Source organism: Tenebrio molitor, chromosome 2, assembly GCF_963966145.1.
Source record: "Tenebrio molitor chromosome 2, icTenMoli1.1, whole genome shotgun sequence".
In the NCBI taxonomy this organism is placed as follows: Eukaryota; Metazoa; Arthropoda; class Insecta; order Coleoptera; family Tenebrionidae; genus Tenebrio; species Tenebrio molitor.
In genome coordinates, this window is record NC_091047.1 from 21,980,976 (window position 1) to 21,999,378 (window position 18,403).

At 32.9% G+C, this 18,403-nt stretch overlaps 1 protein-coding gene across 1 annotated transcript; it reads left to right on the forward strand.

Moving 5' to 3' along the window:
• Positions 1-1,991: 1,991 nt before the first annotated feature.
• LOC138125098 (probable transmembrane reductase CYB561D1) lies at positions 1,992-3,389 on the forward strand. The gene is made up of 3 exons (XM_069040374.1): positions 1,992-2,534; positions 2,592-2,787; positions 2,836-3,389. Exons 1-3 carry the CDS (start codon positions 2,340-2,342, stop codon positions 3,138-3,140), a joined length of 696 nt encoding a protein of 231 aa, XP_068896475.1. The 5' UTR covers positions 1,992-2,339; the 3' UTR covers positions 3,141-3,389.
• Positions 3,390-18,403: the final 15,014 nt, after the last annotated feature.

The window sequence follows — 18,403 nt, forward strand, 5'->3', positions numbered from 1 at the left end:
TGGTTTCCTTTTCTTTTGAATAATCAATGACGAGCAAAAAATATGTATAATTTGGCGAAAAAATATTTTTAAGAAATTTCTCAATTTGAGTACTGTGACTCTGTGACGTACTTCCTGGTATGGATTTTTCATTAGCCTCATAAATCATAATTAAAAAGTGGACCGTCTTCTTTAAATATTAACCAAAGAACAATGAAGATGATTCTCTCAGGAGCTGACCATCAACTAACTGCAAGAGTGAGAAAACTGTTACCAAAAGCTACAGCATGATACCGAAGAACTAAATATTAGTTTGTGAGAAAGCGAAACCGAAGGAATCTCATTTAGGAAGGTACAAACTGTACGAGAAACTGAGCCCGACAAAAATCTTCCAGATGGTTGTGACATTTGCAAATTGTGGAATAAAATTTTAATTCCCAATTGCAAAAGAACTTTAGTAATTTGCAAACTATGCCACTAACTTCTTAAGGCTCTTTGGAATCGGTTATGACATATGTTTTTTTTTTTTCGGGAATGAAAGAAGCACCACATCGCTGGAAACATGACAATATTGCTTCTTCAAATAATACGAAGTTATTCCATTCCATCTGATGTGTCTAGATAGCCATGGTCTTAGCCTTCCCCTTAGCCTAGAGATTCCAAATAAATAGTCATTATCTTCGATAATATCAGATTATTATTATTGAACAATATTTTGGAAATAGACAATAATAATTGTAGCAGCAGAAGAATTGCTTTCATTCCAAAAACATCATGTAAGTTTGACATTATTTTCTTATCTGTTTTAATTCATAAAAAAAAGTAATTTTCTACTTTTTTGTAAACCGTTGTAGTAGGTACTAAACCTCACCTCAACCTAAAAGATTAACAAGTGTCACAAGTTTTCTGAGACGACAAATTTTCCACAGCTAAATCAAGAGAAATCTCTGAAGGAAATGTTAGGTAGTTTTGGTATACTCCATACTCTGATAGATTGTACGTTTTTTGACAGAAGACAGACAAAGAAACAAGTGTGGCGGGAATTAATCTGCAAGGCTGCAACGGTTTTCTACATAAAGTGAAACAATTGAGATGGAGAGTTTAGTATTTTTCACTGCGTTATGTTTTGGAACTAGAATTTAAAGACGTGCAATCTATCAGCGTACGGAGTATACTATTTTACATCATGCTGTCGGTTTCAAGATTTGTTAAAATAATCGAAAAAGCTCGTGACTGACGATACTGTATCTTGATTAAAAATCGAAAAGATGGTCACGTATGCTCAATACGCAATACTCCTTATAATTGCGTCAGTGATTTCGAGACTGATTTTTTTTGGGGTTTGTTCTAAATGGTCATCTTTCTACTTTTGTCCTTAACAATAATAACACAAATAAATTTCACTTACCGAACAATATTTGTGCAATTTGATAAGAACTGCATATACATTTTGTTTAATATAGACGATTTTATAGATTTCAATTTTTAATTATTGTATATTTTAAAATATCAGCTAAAACCTCCCTAATGCGTGAATTATTTCTGAAAAATGTTCCTTCTGTTGTCGAGGAAACAAGCACTAGTCGCAGACTAGCCGGCTTATTTCCGAATAACAACAGAAACTGCAATAATCGAGTTTTTATAGTAACAGTGATTGAAAAAGAAAGAAAAATCTCCGGAAATTTTTGGTGCCACCGCAACACCGTACCAAATGCAAGCTTTCTATTAGATATTTATGGTGAGCGTGCCATCATCTAAATTTAAATCAAAATAATTATTTATTCGAAAATGATAATAATTTTTCCATTCTCATATTCATATTGGATTTTGTGTTATTTTTGTAACGTAAATAAAAACTTTGTAAACAATTTATCCCGCAAATCTTTCACACTACTTGAGCTTTATTTTGATCATTTTGTTTTGTTTCGGTAAATTTTATTTAATTAAAATTATTTAATTAGAAAATTAATTTCTTGGTTTTAAGTTAAAAATTTAGAATGTATTTAAGCCTTTGACAGATAACAACTAATAGTCAAATCTGGTTGCATATTTTGCAATAGTATTAGGTACATAGGTACGTCGATATCTCTCGCATGGACTAAATTTCCTAAGTAGAGTACGGACTTTTACATGGTACTTGTTTTCGTTATAAAATACAATCAACACAAAAATGTATTACAAAATATGACGAGAAGAAATACACTGAAGGTTGCCGTGCTTCACATAGGTACGTCATTGTGATTAAATGAAGTGTATGATCTTTATCAAGACATAATTAAAATGGTTATCTTGAGATTTATCAATATAAAAGGAGGATAAGTACATTCAGGCCCCAGTTCTGTAGTAAAATCTAAGACACGATGACCGACCTTGCAAGAAAATCTGGTAAGCCACGCGCCAAGAAATCTGCCACAGTTTATGAACGTTTGACTTGGATTGGCAACACAATTTTTCACCAGTTGGTTGCGGTGGCAGGAGTTTTTATATTGTGGACGTTATGCTATAATTTCACCAACGAGTTGTCAAGGTGGCACATGATTTTATTAACAATCGCAGTAAGTAAAACTTCTCTAAAAATCTTGTTGGCATAACTGAAACGTAATCACTTTCAGTACGTCCCTTTGATGGCCGAGGCGATCGTTCTGTTTGCTAACGACAACGTGTGGACCCAATACATCCCAAGAACCACCAGGTACTACATACATGGTTGTCTCCTCTTCACTAGTGCAGTCTTGGCCACCGTAGGCATTGCCTTCATGATTAGTGTTCACGATAATCCTCACTTCCATTCAACACACGCCTGGACAGGTGAGGACGACTAAAAACTGCAAGAAATTTGTTAACATATATTTTTAGGACTGGTTTCGTGGATCTTTGTCCTGCTCTCACAATTTCTAGGTCTAGCTTCTGCTAAATCGCAGTCGTTGAAATTTATACTGAGGCCTGTCTGGTTTAAATTCATTCACAATTTGTTCGGCATTTTGGGATATACTTTTGGACTGGTTAGTTTGTGCTTTGGTTTGCAAAAGCGCAGTGTAGCAAATGCTACAACAGCTGAATCTCGAGTGGCAACTTTTGTCATAATAGGGATTTTAGGAGCTTGGAGTCTTATTGCGGCCCTCAAGTCGGCGTACAGCCAACTGAAAGCTATTATTTCGTAAAATATCATTTTAGACAAATATCTTAAGATAATCTCGATTTCACATCTCTTTCGATGGAGTTCTTCTATTTATATTTTGAATGTAAACTCAGATGAGAACGATATCTCAACCCTGTAGTTTTTAGGATTTAGCACTAATATTATTGTAAACATATTTATTTTGTACCTAGCTATTTTTTAAGTATTTAAGTCATACGTGGATGTATCTACGGGTCATAGATAAAATAGAGGAAAAACTAGCTCATGAATACCTTTTTTGTTTCATTTTATTAAAATAATATTTTTGAAAAAGGTATGAGACTTTTGTAAAAGCATCGTAAACTCACAAAAGTGCAAAGTGAAATTATAACTATTTTTACACTGTGGAATAAAATGATTTTCATCTAAAGTCCATTCAAAAATAAAAAAACCACCACCTGTTGCTTTAGGTTGGTAAAATTTAAAAAATCCTAGGTAGATATTTTTTCATACTATGTTGGTAACTATAAATTAGGACATTTATTTGATTCAAAATAAAATACAATTGCTTTGAATTCCGTTCATATTGTTTTATTAGCAGCATATTTCATTTATTTATTGATTCTTATTATTTTTCCTTAAACATTTAATAAAACACTTAACCTCAAAATTACAATTCTCACCAAATTTTACACTAAACAGCGTTGCCGATAGTAATTATCAAGGAAAATGCGACGTTGGTGGTTTTTTGATTTTTGAATGGACTTTAGTTATGTTTGCATTGCCCTTGTAAAAATACGAAATGCCGCTCTACAAAAAAAGAAGGCCGAATCTCAAAATACACTGACCGGCACAAAAAACGACTCATTCTGATTTCTTTAATAAATGATCTTGAAATTATATTTGTGCTTATTTTTCTTTATTATAGTTAAATTGGGATATTTTCAATGATCGGGAGTGCTATGGTCACCATGGCAACCGAATTGTTTTGTTTAAATGAATTAAAAGATTTAATTTGACAATACGAGATACTAATTCTAAATGCTGTTCAAATTTTGGCAATTTTTCATAACATAATTTTTTTTTTCTAAAAAATTACTTTTTTTTTCATTAAAATTTTATTTGCTGTGTTTAATGTTTTGTTTGTCGGATATTCTTTGCCAAAGAATAACTTAAATAACACTTATCAATACAACATGATATCAAAAAAAAATTCTAAGACAATGAATTACTTAATTATATTAATAAAATTCAAAGTGAGTCATTTTTTGTGCCGGTTAGTGTATATTTCCAAATTCCAATAATGTGATTTATTGCGAAGGGATGATGATGATGATATGAATGCAAAGTTGAGATTGAAATTAAAAAGGAGCTAACAAAAGCAAGTCACAGCTAGTGTTGAAAGTGGCCACCAACGTTTGTTAATTCAATTTAGTAAATTGTAACAATTGTCAATTCGATTGATGACATTTATTGACAGAATTAATAGTTTGGCACTTCAAAAAAAAAGTAGAGCGGTGCAGGAATTCCAAAGCAAACTAGATGAAAATCATTTTGTTCTACACTGTATAACGAGAATATCATGCGATTTATAATATCGAGGACGTTGCGAGGTGACAAGGCGCTAGCCGAGTCAAACTCATTGCAACGTCCGAGATGGTTTAAATCGCTAATATCCGAGTCATATTCAAAGCTTTATCGTATCATTGTATCTAACGTATTGTAAGTAACTAAGGAAGCTGAGTTATTCGAATTCATAATTATCAATAAATGTCTAACATAAAGTGATCATAATCGGTAATGATACGATAATAGTATATTGTGTTATAAGGATTAAAAGTGATACTTTTTTTGACGAGGCGAAGCGAAGCGTAGCCGAGCCACTGCAATAATTGCAAGTCAAAAAAAGTCACTTTTAATCCGAATAACACATACTATTTTTTCTCCAACCAAGTAAAAGACCTGTATCATGAGAAGTGCGAATCTCATAGGCACATTTAAAAAATAAAGCTAGCGTTTTATTGAAATATTCGTGTAACCAAAAAGACAATTTTGACTTTTGTTTTGTTTACGTGTTTAGTTGTTTTTTTCAAATCAACGTCAAACTGTTGCAAGCAAGTAAAAATTTACCCTGAACAAAAATATTTGAAGAATTATCCATTACACAGTACACCACCGGACGTGGCTGAAACTGCACAAGAAGTTGTTTCAGACCTATTATCAGGATCAGTCACGGGAAATTTACGAGTGCGCTTACAACCTTTTTTGACATGGTGCAATGAAAAACAAGTGTAATCCTATTCGGAAAGTGTTTTATTAGCATATTTTTCCAATTTATCGACCAAAATTAAAAGCGTCCACCATTTATCTCAATATTCAATGGTCAAGACGACACTCAATCTAAAAAATGGAATAAATATAGAAAAAATGTCAAAATTACGTGCATCTTTAAAAAGGCAGAATGTTAGGAGTTGCGGGTGCCTGTCGTTGCGATGAATTGGTTTATTTGAAAATTGATGACATTGAAGATATTAAGTCAGCTTGAACCTAGTACCAGTAACAGTACAAAAGAACCGATTGCTCCAGAAATGATCCAAGAGCCAAGTACCACGATGACCTATGCCAATATTAACAATACCAGTGAAAATCTTCCTGCTGTTGACAAATCGAGTTTGATTAATGTTTTCCAAAGTTGTTCGAACTGTACTTTTCATATTAATATTAAAAACTAGTAATTTTAGTTAGTTCATTTTATAGTCTAGTATTGGTACTTTTGCCTCCTAGTATTAAAAGTACTTTTAATACTAGGAGGCAAAAGTGTTGCCTTAGTAACACGCAACTTTTTTCTACAGTTACGAAAACATCAACTTTAGTGACCAAAAACGGTAGACATTTAGCTGCAGATAAATTAAGTTCCATTATTAATAACTGTGTTTCGACCAAATCATTATCATCCTTTGAGAATCTTTTGCTTTTTTCGTATAGAGCTTTCAATGTAGCAGAGAAATCTGATAAGTCGTTGAATAAGCATATAAAAGAAAATCTTTCTAATTTTGAAGAACCTCAAATACGAACTGGTTCTAAGAAACGTACAAATTTATCATTAGCTAAGAAAGTAGAAGCAAAAGTAGCCGATTTTGATATCAGAGGAGCTGTTAAATTATTGTCCTCGGATGACTCATTAGCTTCATTCAACGAAGATGTTGCTGAAGAACTTAAAAAAAAACATCCTTCACCATCTCGCGAACTTTTTTTCCCAGACCCTTTCAAACCAGGAGACATTAGTTTAATAGTCAATGAGCAAAACGTTCGAGAAGCTATAAATTCATTTCCTGCCGGTTCTTCACCAGGTTTAGATAGCATGAGACCACAATACTTGAAAGATATCATATCTTTGTCAGCGGGTGAAGCAGGTCAGAAGGCACTAAGAGCGTTAACCAAACTGTGCAATTTTTTATTATCTGGGCAACTTCCTTCAGAAATCTGCCATTTATTGTATGGTGCGTCTTTATGTGCCCTTAACAAGAAAGATGGAGGACTTAGATCGATCGCTATCGGAAACTGTTTGCGAAGATTGACCTCAAAGCTAGCCTGTTTTCAAAGTCGAAATATTGTAAATTCGTATTTATCTCCACACCAACTTGGAGTTGCAACTAAACTAGGATGCGAAGCAGCAATTCATACCACACGAACCTTTGTTAATAACGATCAAAACCGTGGCAAAGTTCTTCTTAAATTAGATTTCAAAAATGCCTTTAACTCAGTCGAACGGGATTGTATTCTGAAAGAAGTCCAATGTCATACCCCACTTCTGTACCCTTATCTTTATCAATGCTATAGAAATCCTTCAACTTTATTTTTCGGTAATCATTTAATTTCTTCTTCTGTTGGAGCCCAGCAAGGAGATCCCTGCGGTCCCATGATTTTTAGTCTTGCGATTCAACCAATTATTTTATCTTTGGATTCTCAAATGAATATATGGTATTTAGATGATGGAACCTTAGCTGATTACCCAGAAGTAGTTTTATCCGACTTTAAAAAAGTTATAAATTTATCTCAGGAAATTGGCCTTGAATTAAACTTTAACAAATGCGAGATCTTTTGCTGTTCTGGAGACACAGATTTAAAAGTCATAAAGGAATTTCAAAATTTAGCACCAGGCATTAAAATCTGTGACCGAGAAAGTTTATCTCTTTTAGGCTCTCCAATCTTTGACCAAGGTTTCAAAAACACCGTCGAAAAAACTATAATTACAGTTGAAAATCTTTTAAACAAAGCTGAACTCAACAGACACGTGGCTTATACTTTAATCAAAAACTGTCTTTTCATACCAAAATTTAATTTTTTATTAAGAACAACTCCATTTTGGAAATTTTCTAATTATGTTAATTCAATTGATTCTTCTTTAAAGTCTTGTTTAGAGAGAATACTTAATTTACGTTTAACTGATTTACAATGGCGTCAGTCCACTTTACCGATTAGATTTGGTGGTCTGGGAATTCGTCGCATTTCCGATATTTGCCTCCCTGTTTTCCTATCTTCAATTAATGGGGTTAAAAAGCTTGTTTCTTTATTACTAAACTCAAAGGATAATGAGCTTAATATTCACCATTATGATGAAGCTTTAGCAGTCTGGGGTGTAGCAAATGAGAACGAAATACCAACAATTCCACAATTTCAGAAGAATTGGGATAATATTAATATCAAAGGAATAATTGCCAATGACTTAATCTTTAATTCACCTAGAGACTTGGCTCGTTTTAAAGCTTTGCAATGCAGAGAATCAGGATCTTGGTTACATGCAATACCTTCTCCTAATATTGGTACTCTTTTAGATAACACTTCCTTCCAAGTTTGTATTGGTTTAAGATTGGGTTGTAATCTTTGTACACCTCATATTTGCAAATGCAATGCGAAAGTTGATGAAATTGGTATTCACGGTCTAAGCTGTTTCAAAAGCAGTGGCAGATTTTCAAGACACACTGAAATTAATTCCATTATCAACCGGTCTTTAACTTCTATTCATGTGAATTCAACTTTAGAACCAAACGGACTGTCTCGGGATGACGGAAAACGCCCAGATGGGATGACTTTAGTACCGTGGATTAAAGGTCAACCTTTGGTTTGGGACGTCACTGTTGTAGATACACTTGCAGACAGTTACGTATTGAAATCATCTGAAGTCTCAGGTTCTGCCGCTGAAATGGCTGGCAAACGCAAACATAGCAAATATAGTTCAATCATTTCGTCAAACTACGTGTTTAAAGGTTTAGCATTTGAAACCTTAGGCCCTTGGTGCAAAGAAGCCATCGATTTCATTAATGTCATCGGAAACCGACTTATCGCGGAATCAGGCGATTCAAAATCAAAGAAATTCCTTTTCGAGAGGATTTCCCTTGCCATTCAACGTGGAAACGCTGCAAGCATTCGGGGCACTTTTCCAGATTCCGCAATATTATCGGAAATTTTTGTATTATAAAACAAAAATGTTAATGTAATTATGTTATTAATATAAGCTCTTTTATGTAAAAACGGTATTAAAAGTGACCACTTTTAAGACGGTTGGAGAAAAAATTTATTTAAAATGAACAGATGTTAGCCATCTTTGCAGAGTAACTAGGTATAATTTTTTATTACATTCCTATCATTATCTAATCTTCGTTATGTCGAACATTCTTATCATTTTGCTCTATTATTATCGATTCTGGTCTACATGTCTTTCACTCCAAGAATTAATTTAAGAAAAGGTTATTATTTATTACTTTTATTCCTTTTTGACGTTTAAAATTGACTTTATTAGAGAGTTTTCCCGTTACGTTCCGTTAAAATAACCGGTAGGCTATTCGCGAGCAATTACCGTAACCGCTGATTCAAATAACGGGCGGTAATGAATCGGTTACGCTATTGCTTAGCAACCCCGGCGTTAGCGTACACGGTTATCTGAAAAACGTAACACGAAAACTCTCTATTAACGCCGTGACAGCAACAACATCATCGTTATTCCCAAGTGAATTAAAACATTTTTAATTCACTTGAGTAGTAAGAAGGCCCCTTCAACACACTGCCACTTTTTAAGGAAAACACCCCGATTTTCAAGGGTAAACTGAAAAGCAGAAAAAATCGTGAAAACACCCTCGTTTGAAGGTATATTTTAGAACACTGTGTTTTTAAGCATTTTGACCTTGTTTTCAAAGGTATTTTTAAAAAAGCAAAATTCTATGGCCTTGTTCAACACACACCATTTTTTATCAAATCTACCCCGTTCTTCAAGGTACTTTTGTTTTAAAGTTAAAATTCGGGCAAGTCCTCATAAGCGAAGTAAATTCATCACACCCCTGTTTTTAAAGTAGGTATATAAATTATAAAATCTACTTAAGTTGCAATACAAATGAATGAATATCTAATACATATTTCAACAAATATTTATCTTTATTCAATTTATTCAATTACAGCCACAGGTTCGCTGAAATAAAAAATTGACCCTAAAACACTTGTATTAGGTACCTAGTATATTAACGTCACTCTACACATACAAAAAAAAAATGCCAATTCTGTCCATTTCATAATCAAATTTAAAACCCTGTTATAGTTTTCCCATTTATAATTTGGTTTTACTACCAGCCCTGTTATCAGGGAGTTAAATACCCCGACAATAGGCAACTACCGCCATAAATCCTAGGACTGTAAAAGAAGGTCGGTTGTCTGTTGTCTGACTAGGCTACAATATCTTCACGTCTATTGCCAAAACCACAACCCCAGCCCCTAATAATTACAATTGCACTGCCGTAAAACTAAATTATAAATGGGAAAACTATACTTACAGCTAGGATGTAATAGTTCATGTAACATTAAAATTCATATAATAGCATTCTAATCATCAATTGGTAAATTGATTATGAAATCAGGCCTTATTCTTGGAGATGCTCCTCCAACTTTAAATTAGCCAAATTCTCCTCCACCTTTAAATTAACAACAGAATCACATCTCTTAATTGGCATACTTGCTGTTGGGGATACATCGCATCTACATCCGCAAGAGTAAATTAATTCTATGAATGGGGGATATAGACTTCTGGGTTTTTCAATAATCTCCGTATTGTTCGGCTTGTTATTCCTAATATCCCACACCAGTTGTTCGCCATCCATCTGGAGATATCCTGCATTCATATTCCTGGTATATCGGACTCTCCATGCACATTTTTTTCGCCCTCTGCGTACAACTTCCTCCACACTACCCGCAACGGGGCATAGTCTTGTAAAGAGATCAACGGCTGCTGCGTGCCTTGCTGCCGCATCCGCCATATCGTTGTCGTTACCTGGGCAATGTATGTGAACAAGATTTGCTAAAACATTTCGGTTCAAATTTACTTTTGCTGGTTTATATGCTCTTACCTTCTGCCATTGTTTCACGACCCACAAATTTCAAAAGTCACAAGACTGAAGACTCTGGCAACTCGCAACTCTCCACCCCCTCGAGAGGGTGGATAGCGGTACCGTCCGACAATTCCCGAGCGGTACCGACTAACGGGACCGAACAAAGGTTGATAAGTGCTATGAAATTACTGCTATAAGTAAATCAGATGACGTTGGCCCAACTAATGGGTTATTATTTATTTTAGAGGGAAACTTGAAGTTATATTTATCCGATGTTGACTTATTTTCAGATTCATCAAAAATTAATAAGTTATATGAGTTATATGACGCTATTTCGTATTTTCTTGATAAAAAACAAAGAGTGTCTCTGCAAAGAGATAATATGAACTTCAAGTCTAAAGATTATGGAGATTGTTTTTGTAATATTATTATTTTTGAAGATATTTCAATTGTTTAATTTGATATTTACTCTAATAAATGAAATATATTATTCTTTTCTTATTTCTCACTACTGTAAAAAATTCAAGTTATTTAGAACAATTTGGGTATTTAGAGAGTAATGGATCATTATTAACAGAAACGTCTTTGACTAGTGCTTCGCATACCAATGAAGCATTAATAAGGTTTCAAGAATTCTATAATTTACCAACTGATGGAACATTAAATCAAGAAACACTTGCATTTATCAGTAGATGTGGCGTTAAAGATAATCCAACAGCTTATAGAGTTCATTATCAAAAATGGAATAAAACAAATCTTAAATGGTATTTTTCGTTAGCTACAAACGAGATGAAAGAATTAGCATAAAAAGCCTTTGATCAATGGGAATCTGTTTCAAATTTAAAGTTTAATTACAATAGTGTTAAACCGGACGTACTTATTTCATTTTCTAATACGCTGTTTCAACATAATCATAATTCACGGTGTCAAAAAGGAATATGTTCTAGCAGTTTTGACGGAAAAGGTAATGTTTTAGCACATGGCTTCTTTCCAAATAATACCTAATGAATGTTTAGGAATTCATTTTGATAAATCAGAAAATTGGTATTTTGGTGAATCAGGCAATACACCTGATGATCAAACTAATTTTTATACTGTTTTATTACACGAAATCGGACACACGTTAGGTATTGAACATTCTGCAAATAATAATTCAATTATGTACGCCTATTATAAAGGCGATATTGATAAATTAACTCAAGACGATATGTGGGCAATTCAATATTTATATGGACGACCTGAACGATTAAAATATGAATTAATACCAACAACAACAACAACAGTTAAACCTACTGTAAGCAAAGTCTGGCAAAGCGTCCCTGAAGTCGGAGTAAAAGAGATTCGTCTTCGACTCATGAGCCTATGGTCAATTTATGTGATTTTAATAAAGAAATTGACACATTTTTAATTGCAAATCATCATATGTATATTTTTTATAAGAAATATGTTTGGTTAGTCAATTTAAAAGACATGACTTATGATAAAGAACCGAAATTAATTAAAGATTATTTATATTTTTTACCAGATGATTTTAAAGAAATTTCGCATATTTATCAAAGACCTTCAGGTGATGTTTTAATAGTTGTTAAAAATTTATGTTATTTAATTGATTTTCCAAGTTTTCATGTTAAAAGTGGATATAATAGTCAATCTATTGAAAATTTAGGAATACCAAAACGAAAAAGAATTGATGCGATATTTAGAACTTATTCTGGAAAAACATATATATTTTATGATAAAGTTTTGTATATTGAGTTTGATGAGTGTTTGTTTAGATCAAAGAAAAACGGCCTTATTTCAGAATTATTTGCTGGAATATCTCCAAATATAAGCAGAGCATTCAGATGTAGAAATTTATATTTCTTTAAAGATAAAATGTTTTATGAATTTGATGATATTTCGAATACATTAGTTAAATCTGATAAATTTGACTTGACAGTTTTTGGATTTAAATGTGGTCTTATCGATCAAATAATAAAACTAATTAATCGTCTGTGATTCTTATAATCGCGTTTTTTATCCCATAAATTCGAGCAAATAATTTGTAAAATTTTTAAAACTTGGTCATTTTTATACCGTTTGGGCATACATCAAATTTTCCAACTCATATGATTCTTTTAAATAAATTTTATCTATTTTTGATATAAGTAGTTCTAACTATAATTATCCTAATCCTCTATTATTACTATAACAGAGTAAAATCTTTGAAAAATGTTAATTTTAAAATATACCTTCAAACGAGGGTGTTTTCACGATTTTTTCTGCTTTTCAGTTTACCCTTGAAAATCGGGGTTTTCCTTAAAAAATGTTAATTTTAAAATATACCTTCAAACGAGGGTGTTTTCACAATTTTTTCTGCTTTTCAGTTTACCCTTGAAAATCGGGGTGTTTTCCTTAAAAAGTGGCAGTGTGTTGAAGGGGCCTTCTTACTACTCACTTGTGATTTAAAAAAATTCAACAAATAGGTACATCAGTTACAAAATTACTTAATTAGTATCTGGCCAAACCTGCCTATATCAATGTTTTCCTGGACAAACAACATTTTCTTAAGTTGGGAAAAATACGGCCGCAAAGATGAAAATTTCACGATTTTGGAACGCTACAAAACGTAGACTAAGATAATAGTTTCGTCCACTCCTTTGGCCTTTTCGCCTTTTGAGTTCTTCTCCACTCACAAAATAGTTTGTACTCATTTTCATTTAATAATCTTGATCTTGGGGGTACTATGGCGGCCAAAAAATTTTACCCGTCACTTTCTGTCATTTCGAAAAAAAAAATTGTAATCCATACTTTACTGTCATTATGATTTCCGTCTTGATTATGATTGGATTTTTTGGGTGGTCAATTTCAAAACTCGAAATTATCTTTTACCTCCGGTTATCTACCTATATACGACTGCTCTAATTTTGTTTATTCATATCGGATTTTTGGAATATCTGAGCTTTACACTTAAAAATGGGATTACGGTTCCTAAAGATTTATTTACACTTTATGTGAATGTCAAGATAGTGACGGCTAAAATTTTTTGGCCGCCATAATACCATTTTTTCGATCGCCTCATTCGCTTGCGCTTCAATGGTGTTGGGGAAATATGGAGTATTATTGACACAAAATAATTCTGCGTAAATGACTTTGCGAGGTGAATAGGATGGAAACTACTCTATAATTGATTTCATATAAATGTTCATCAAGTGAGCTGTGCATTTGTAAAAGCACCTTTAATTTAGTTACATTACAAAAGTCACATTTATGAAGGTCATGTCCAATAAATCTTTACTTGGTAAAAATACAAAGACAAAAACAAATAAGAATTACTTTAATTTAATCAGTAAAAAGACGTAACATTGCTTTTGAAATCAGCAATCTTAAAATGGACAAAAACTGAAAAATTAGTCAAATCGGGTTCGCGTAGAGCAAGCAACTTTGAAAGTCAAAGTCACTAGCTTTAGCTTTAATACCAACAGAAAATCAAATTTTCATGGCTTGCTTAGATGCACATTTATATGAAATTGAGTATATATCCTTGTATTTTCGACGCCTATGCATAAGGAAAATTTGTCCGAATTTGTTCACTTCATTAGCAACCATTTTTACATCAACTCCATAATAAAGTCCTAGGTGCAAACACACTGCTATGTAAATGTTTCTATGGAAATGATCGAGAGGGGTATGTCATAGGTAAATATTAAAGTATATGACTGACTTATTTCAGAATCACTCTGTATACAGCCTGGTTTTGAAGGTTGTGCAGATATTTTAACCTGAGCTAGTACGTGTTAAAAGAAGACAAAATAACCCAACTTACCTTATACAAATGTTAATGGTTTACATTTTACAAGAAAATGTGTGAAATGCACTTACATTTTTTGTCCATGATCAATGTCAATTTTGGCAAATAAAATGCCTAATCTAACCAAAAACGCGAAAGTGCTCATTCTTTGCAAATTAGAAGAAGGGTGGTCGATCCGGAGGGTAACCCAGTATTATAAGATAGCAAAGAGCACCGTGCAGAGGATAAAACAGACAATATTATGGTGTTCTAAAATAACTGCGACGTTTTATGTTGTCAAACTTACCTAACCTATTTAAAAATATGACGTTCAAATTTCAAAAAGGCATCTTTACATGTGGAAAAAACTGTAATAAATCGACTTCTTGATTTTTCAGATTCAGGTGAGTTTATTATTTTACTGACAATATAATTCATGTATCACGTGATCATGAATGATCCAATGAAAACGCGTAAAAGTCCTTAGTTGCATGGCTATCACAGCGATTATAAAAAACAAAAAAAATATTTTCTTATTTACTTTCGTCGTTACGATTTTTGATTGAAATAAATTTGTCAATTTGACAAATAAATGAATAATTTTGTATTTCATTCATTATATTGTCTCATCGAATATAACACGTGGTATGATTAATCATCGATGATATTAAATTCGTGAAATTGAAGCAGGACATTTCACTCGTCCTTCGGACTCGTGAAATCTCCAGCACAATTTCACTCATAATATCATCGATAATAATCATACCACTTGTTATATTACAGCTGAACATAGGATTCATGGATCTGTAAGTTTGGTTGCCTATTTCAATAAATATTTCAAATAAATTGACTTGTACTTGTCCATTTTAGAACTGAAAATAGCCATTTTACATTATATGTTCAGCGAAATAAAAAGCGCAGTCTATAATTTTGAAATTAACTGTACGACCAACCTACAATGTCAAGTTTTTCTATCATTCGACGTTACGTTTCGTTTTTATCGTTACAGTTTTTAGAGTTTCATCGCGAATTTTGGATAAAATTTGTAAGGTGATGATGAAATAGTGCGTGTAACATATTTAGAAAACAACAAGAGCTTAAACAATAAAGTGAAATGACTGTAATTGTGAGTAACAGTATGAAATGAAACATCAAAGAAGTTGCTCAAAATATCTGCCATTCAGAATGCTTCTGTTTTCGCGAATTTCATGAGCGGCGTTTTGAACGTAATGAGGCGGAGGTAAAACATAGGGATCTACGAGGTGATTTTCAACAATCCCAACTCACACGTTAATTAAAATGACTGCTGGAAGTGACGCTTTTGGATTTCATGAGGAATGACTTCTTCTGCAACTAAAATGCTATCTTCTCGTTGGCGGCCAAGATCACGCTTATTCATTCTGGAACGCCCGAAATCGCGAAGATGCTGTGCAACGTTTACAAAGGTTCGTGCATTGCGAAGTATCCTTCAAAAACATTTGTGTTATAAATTGAGGTTAAGATTGATGTTCTTTCAAAATTACTTAATTCTGAATTAAATGACAACAACAAAAATCTACTATGATTTATTTTTGCAGCATTTTTCGGATTTTTCCATAAAGTTCAGTGGCTCCCAAACTTTTTTTGAAAAACTTTGAGCTCCCTTTTCTCGAAAAATATCAACATTTGTATAAGGCATCATTGGATCAATCGTTACCTTTTGTGGGGTTCTATCACAAGTTAAAATATCTGCACAACCTTCAAAGTCACTCTGTACATACACGTGTCCCAGAATTGCGAAAAAGCTCCATAACTGGTTTGTTATTAAAAATATCAACTTTTCCTTTTTTCTACGCTTCTACTGCACATTCGGAAAATATTGCGGTATATATACAGGATGTCCCAATATTATAAAAACACAAGTTATGTTTTTTTAAATGGAACCTACCTAATTTGATTTCATTTTTGGATTCTATACTAAATTATGAATCAAATCTATAGAGGTCGTTTTTACTTATCTGCCATAGTTTTTGATCTGTGGCGCTTTTTTTTACCAGAATTTCGAAATGCAGGGGTCCATTCGAAAATTCGTATTTTCCAAATCGATGCACAAAAATAAAAATAATTGATGCTGTTTGATTCCTGAATGTTTGTCGCACCTGGTGAGTTTTCACTCAACAATCTGCTCAGTCGCATTTGCCTACTACGATTTTTTAAACATTACTAAAAATGTCAAAAACTCATTTTTTTCAAATGGCACCCCGTATTTATTATTGCACTGGTCGAAAACTTTTTCAAAGAAAAAACGAGCACAAATAAAAAATAATATAACAGAACGTGTAATAAACATTGCGGTTAGGATTGTTTTCCATGGTATACAATGGCCGGCAAAAAAAATTAGCCATCATTTAAATGTCAGTGTCAAAAAAGCATTAATTACACATTTGGATTTTGACGTAACACAAAAGTGATGGCTAATTTTTTTTGCCGGCCATTGTACCTGATTTTTTTCGAAGAAAAATTTTTCAATAATGCTATTTTATTTATTTATTTTCTTTATACCACACTGTTATTAGGATTTATCAGTACTCAATGCTTGATTGATATGACACCTATAACAGTCTAGGCCGTTATTCAAAATTATCAGACCGAGGCCGTTATTTTTGCTGCCGTTGCTACGGTTACGGCACAAATTACAACTAAATTTAATTTTTGAAGTAAAGAGAAATGCCAGTCTTACAAATAAATCATCGTTAAATGTTAAGTATTATTGGTATAAAGAAAACTATAAAACAACATACGGCCGATATGGATATAACAGACTCGGTTGATTATAAAATCTGGGCTCCGCCTCGATTTTACAATATCTCAACCTCGTCTGTTATATAACCCATATCGGCCTAATACCGTTATATACTATTTCGGGGTTACTGTTAAATGCATTCTAACGATGGATTTATTAGTACTGGATACGGTGTACAGCCATCATAGTTGAACAAGACGTACCATCTATTTCTGTCGCTCTCAACGCATTATCTGGGTATTAGCACTATCCTTTAGAGAGTCCCCCGACTCTGATTGGTTTAAATTCTCAATTTATCAATTATTTATTACTCTCCTGTCATTCGTGTCATCTTTTTTCTAATCTGTTTCTCTGAAGTTTGCGTAGTTCGAGAGTATTTGAACCGTTAACTCTATCAAGTATTATTGTTTTAGAACTTGAACATATTAAGAATGACTAATTCGTCTAAAGCCAGGTATTTTTCACTCTAATGTGAAACACTGGCAATGCTGTTGGTAAAGATTTCACAAAAGGAAATCCAGGTTTGGACTACAAAGGTGAAGAGAGTTGTCTGCCTTCAACAAGTATACTTTTGTGAAGCACTTAACTTTAATTTGTGCGTAAATTCAAACTCACAAGTATCCATGAAATTAAAAAAAAAACACCAAAATAAATACATATTAATCGTAACAGATTCTTATATTTATTTTTACAAAATAATACAACTTTGTTAAGTTTACTTCTTATCTTGTTTTTGTTTGGAGCTTTTGCAGTTTTCTTACATTCGTAGTGTATTTCCCTTTGCTCGTCAACATGTTGGATCATATTTACATGTTGTTGTTACATCTGCATTATATCTCGAATCTACTGATTGAGTAGCCGTAGTTTTATTTTCTAACAATTTTTAAAAATAGGTAAGTAAGTTATGAAAGAGAAATTAAATATTTAAGTTTTATACGCTCTACCTTTGTTGCCACTACAATGTTCTTCTGCGAAATTGAGATTAAAGGGGGCATTAGGTGTGGTAGGAAAATTCAGGTATTTTAAAATCCTAAGTGCTAAATTGCAGCGCGGGGACTGCAGCGCTTATAATCTTAATAAGGGGTCGGCTTTAGAAATTTTCAGGTAGCACTGCACTTCTTAGTTCATTACGCAGATGCATCAAAGGTGTACATGATGCTCTTGAATCCATTCAAATTAAAACTAATCGAAATCAGGATTTTCTTCAGGTGAATGACAAAAGAAAAACATTGTAATTTTTTCTTGCCACAAAAAATTGAAATTTTTGTCAACATCATCAAAAATTTACGCGGACGGTACGTTTTCACACTGTACAAAATTTTTTAAACAATTATTTGCTGTTCACGGATATAAAAATGTACATTATGTGCCTCCTTCGTCTC

Coding starts and splice junctions, on each gene's coding strand:
- LOC138125098 (XM_069040374.1), top strand. CDS start 2,340: ATGACCGACCTTGCAAGAAAATCTGGTAAGCCACGCGCCAAGAAATCT. Junction 2,535..2,591: donor TGATTTTATTAACAATCGCA/GTAAGTAAAACT, acceptor AATCACTTTCAG/TACGTCCCTTTGATGGCCGA. Junction 2,788..2,835: donor TTCAACACACGCCTGGACAG/GTGAGGACGACT, acceptor ATATATTTTTAG/GACTGGTTTCGTGGATCTTT.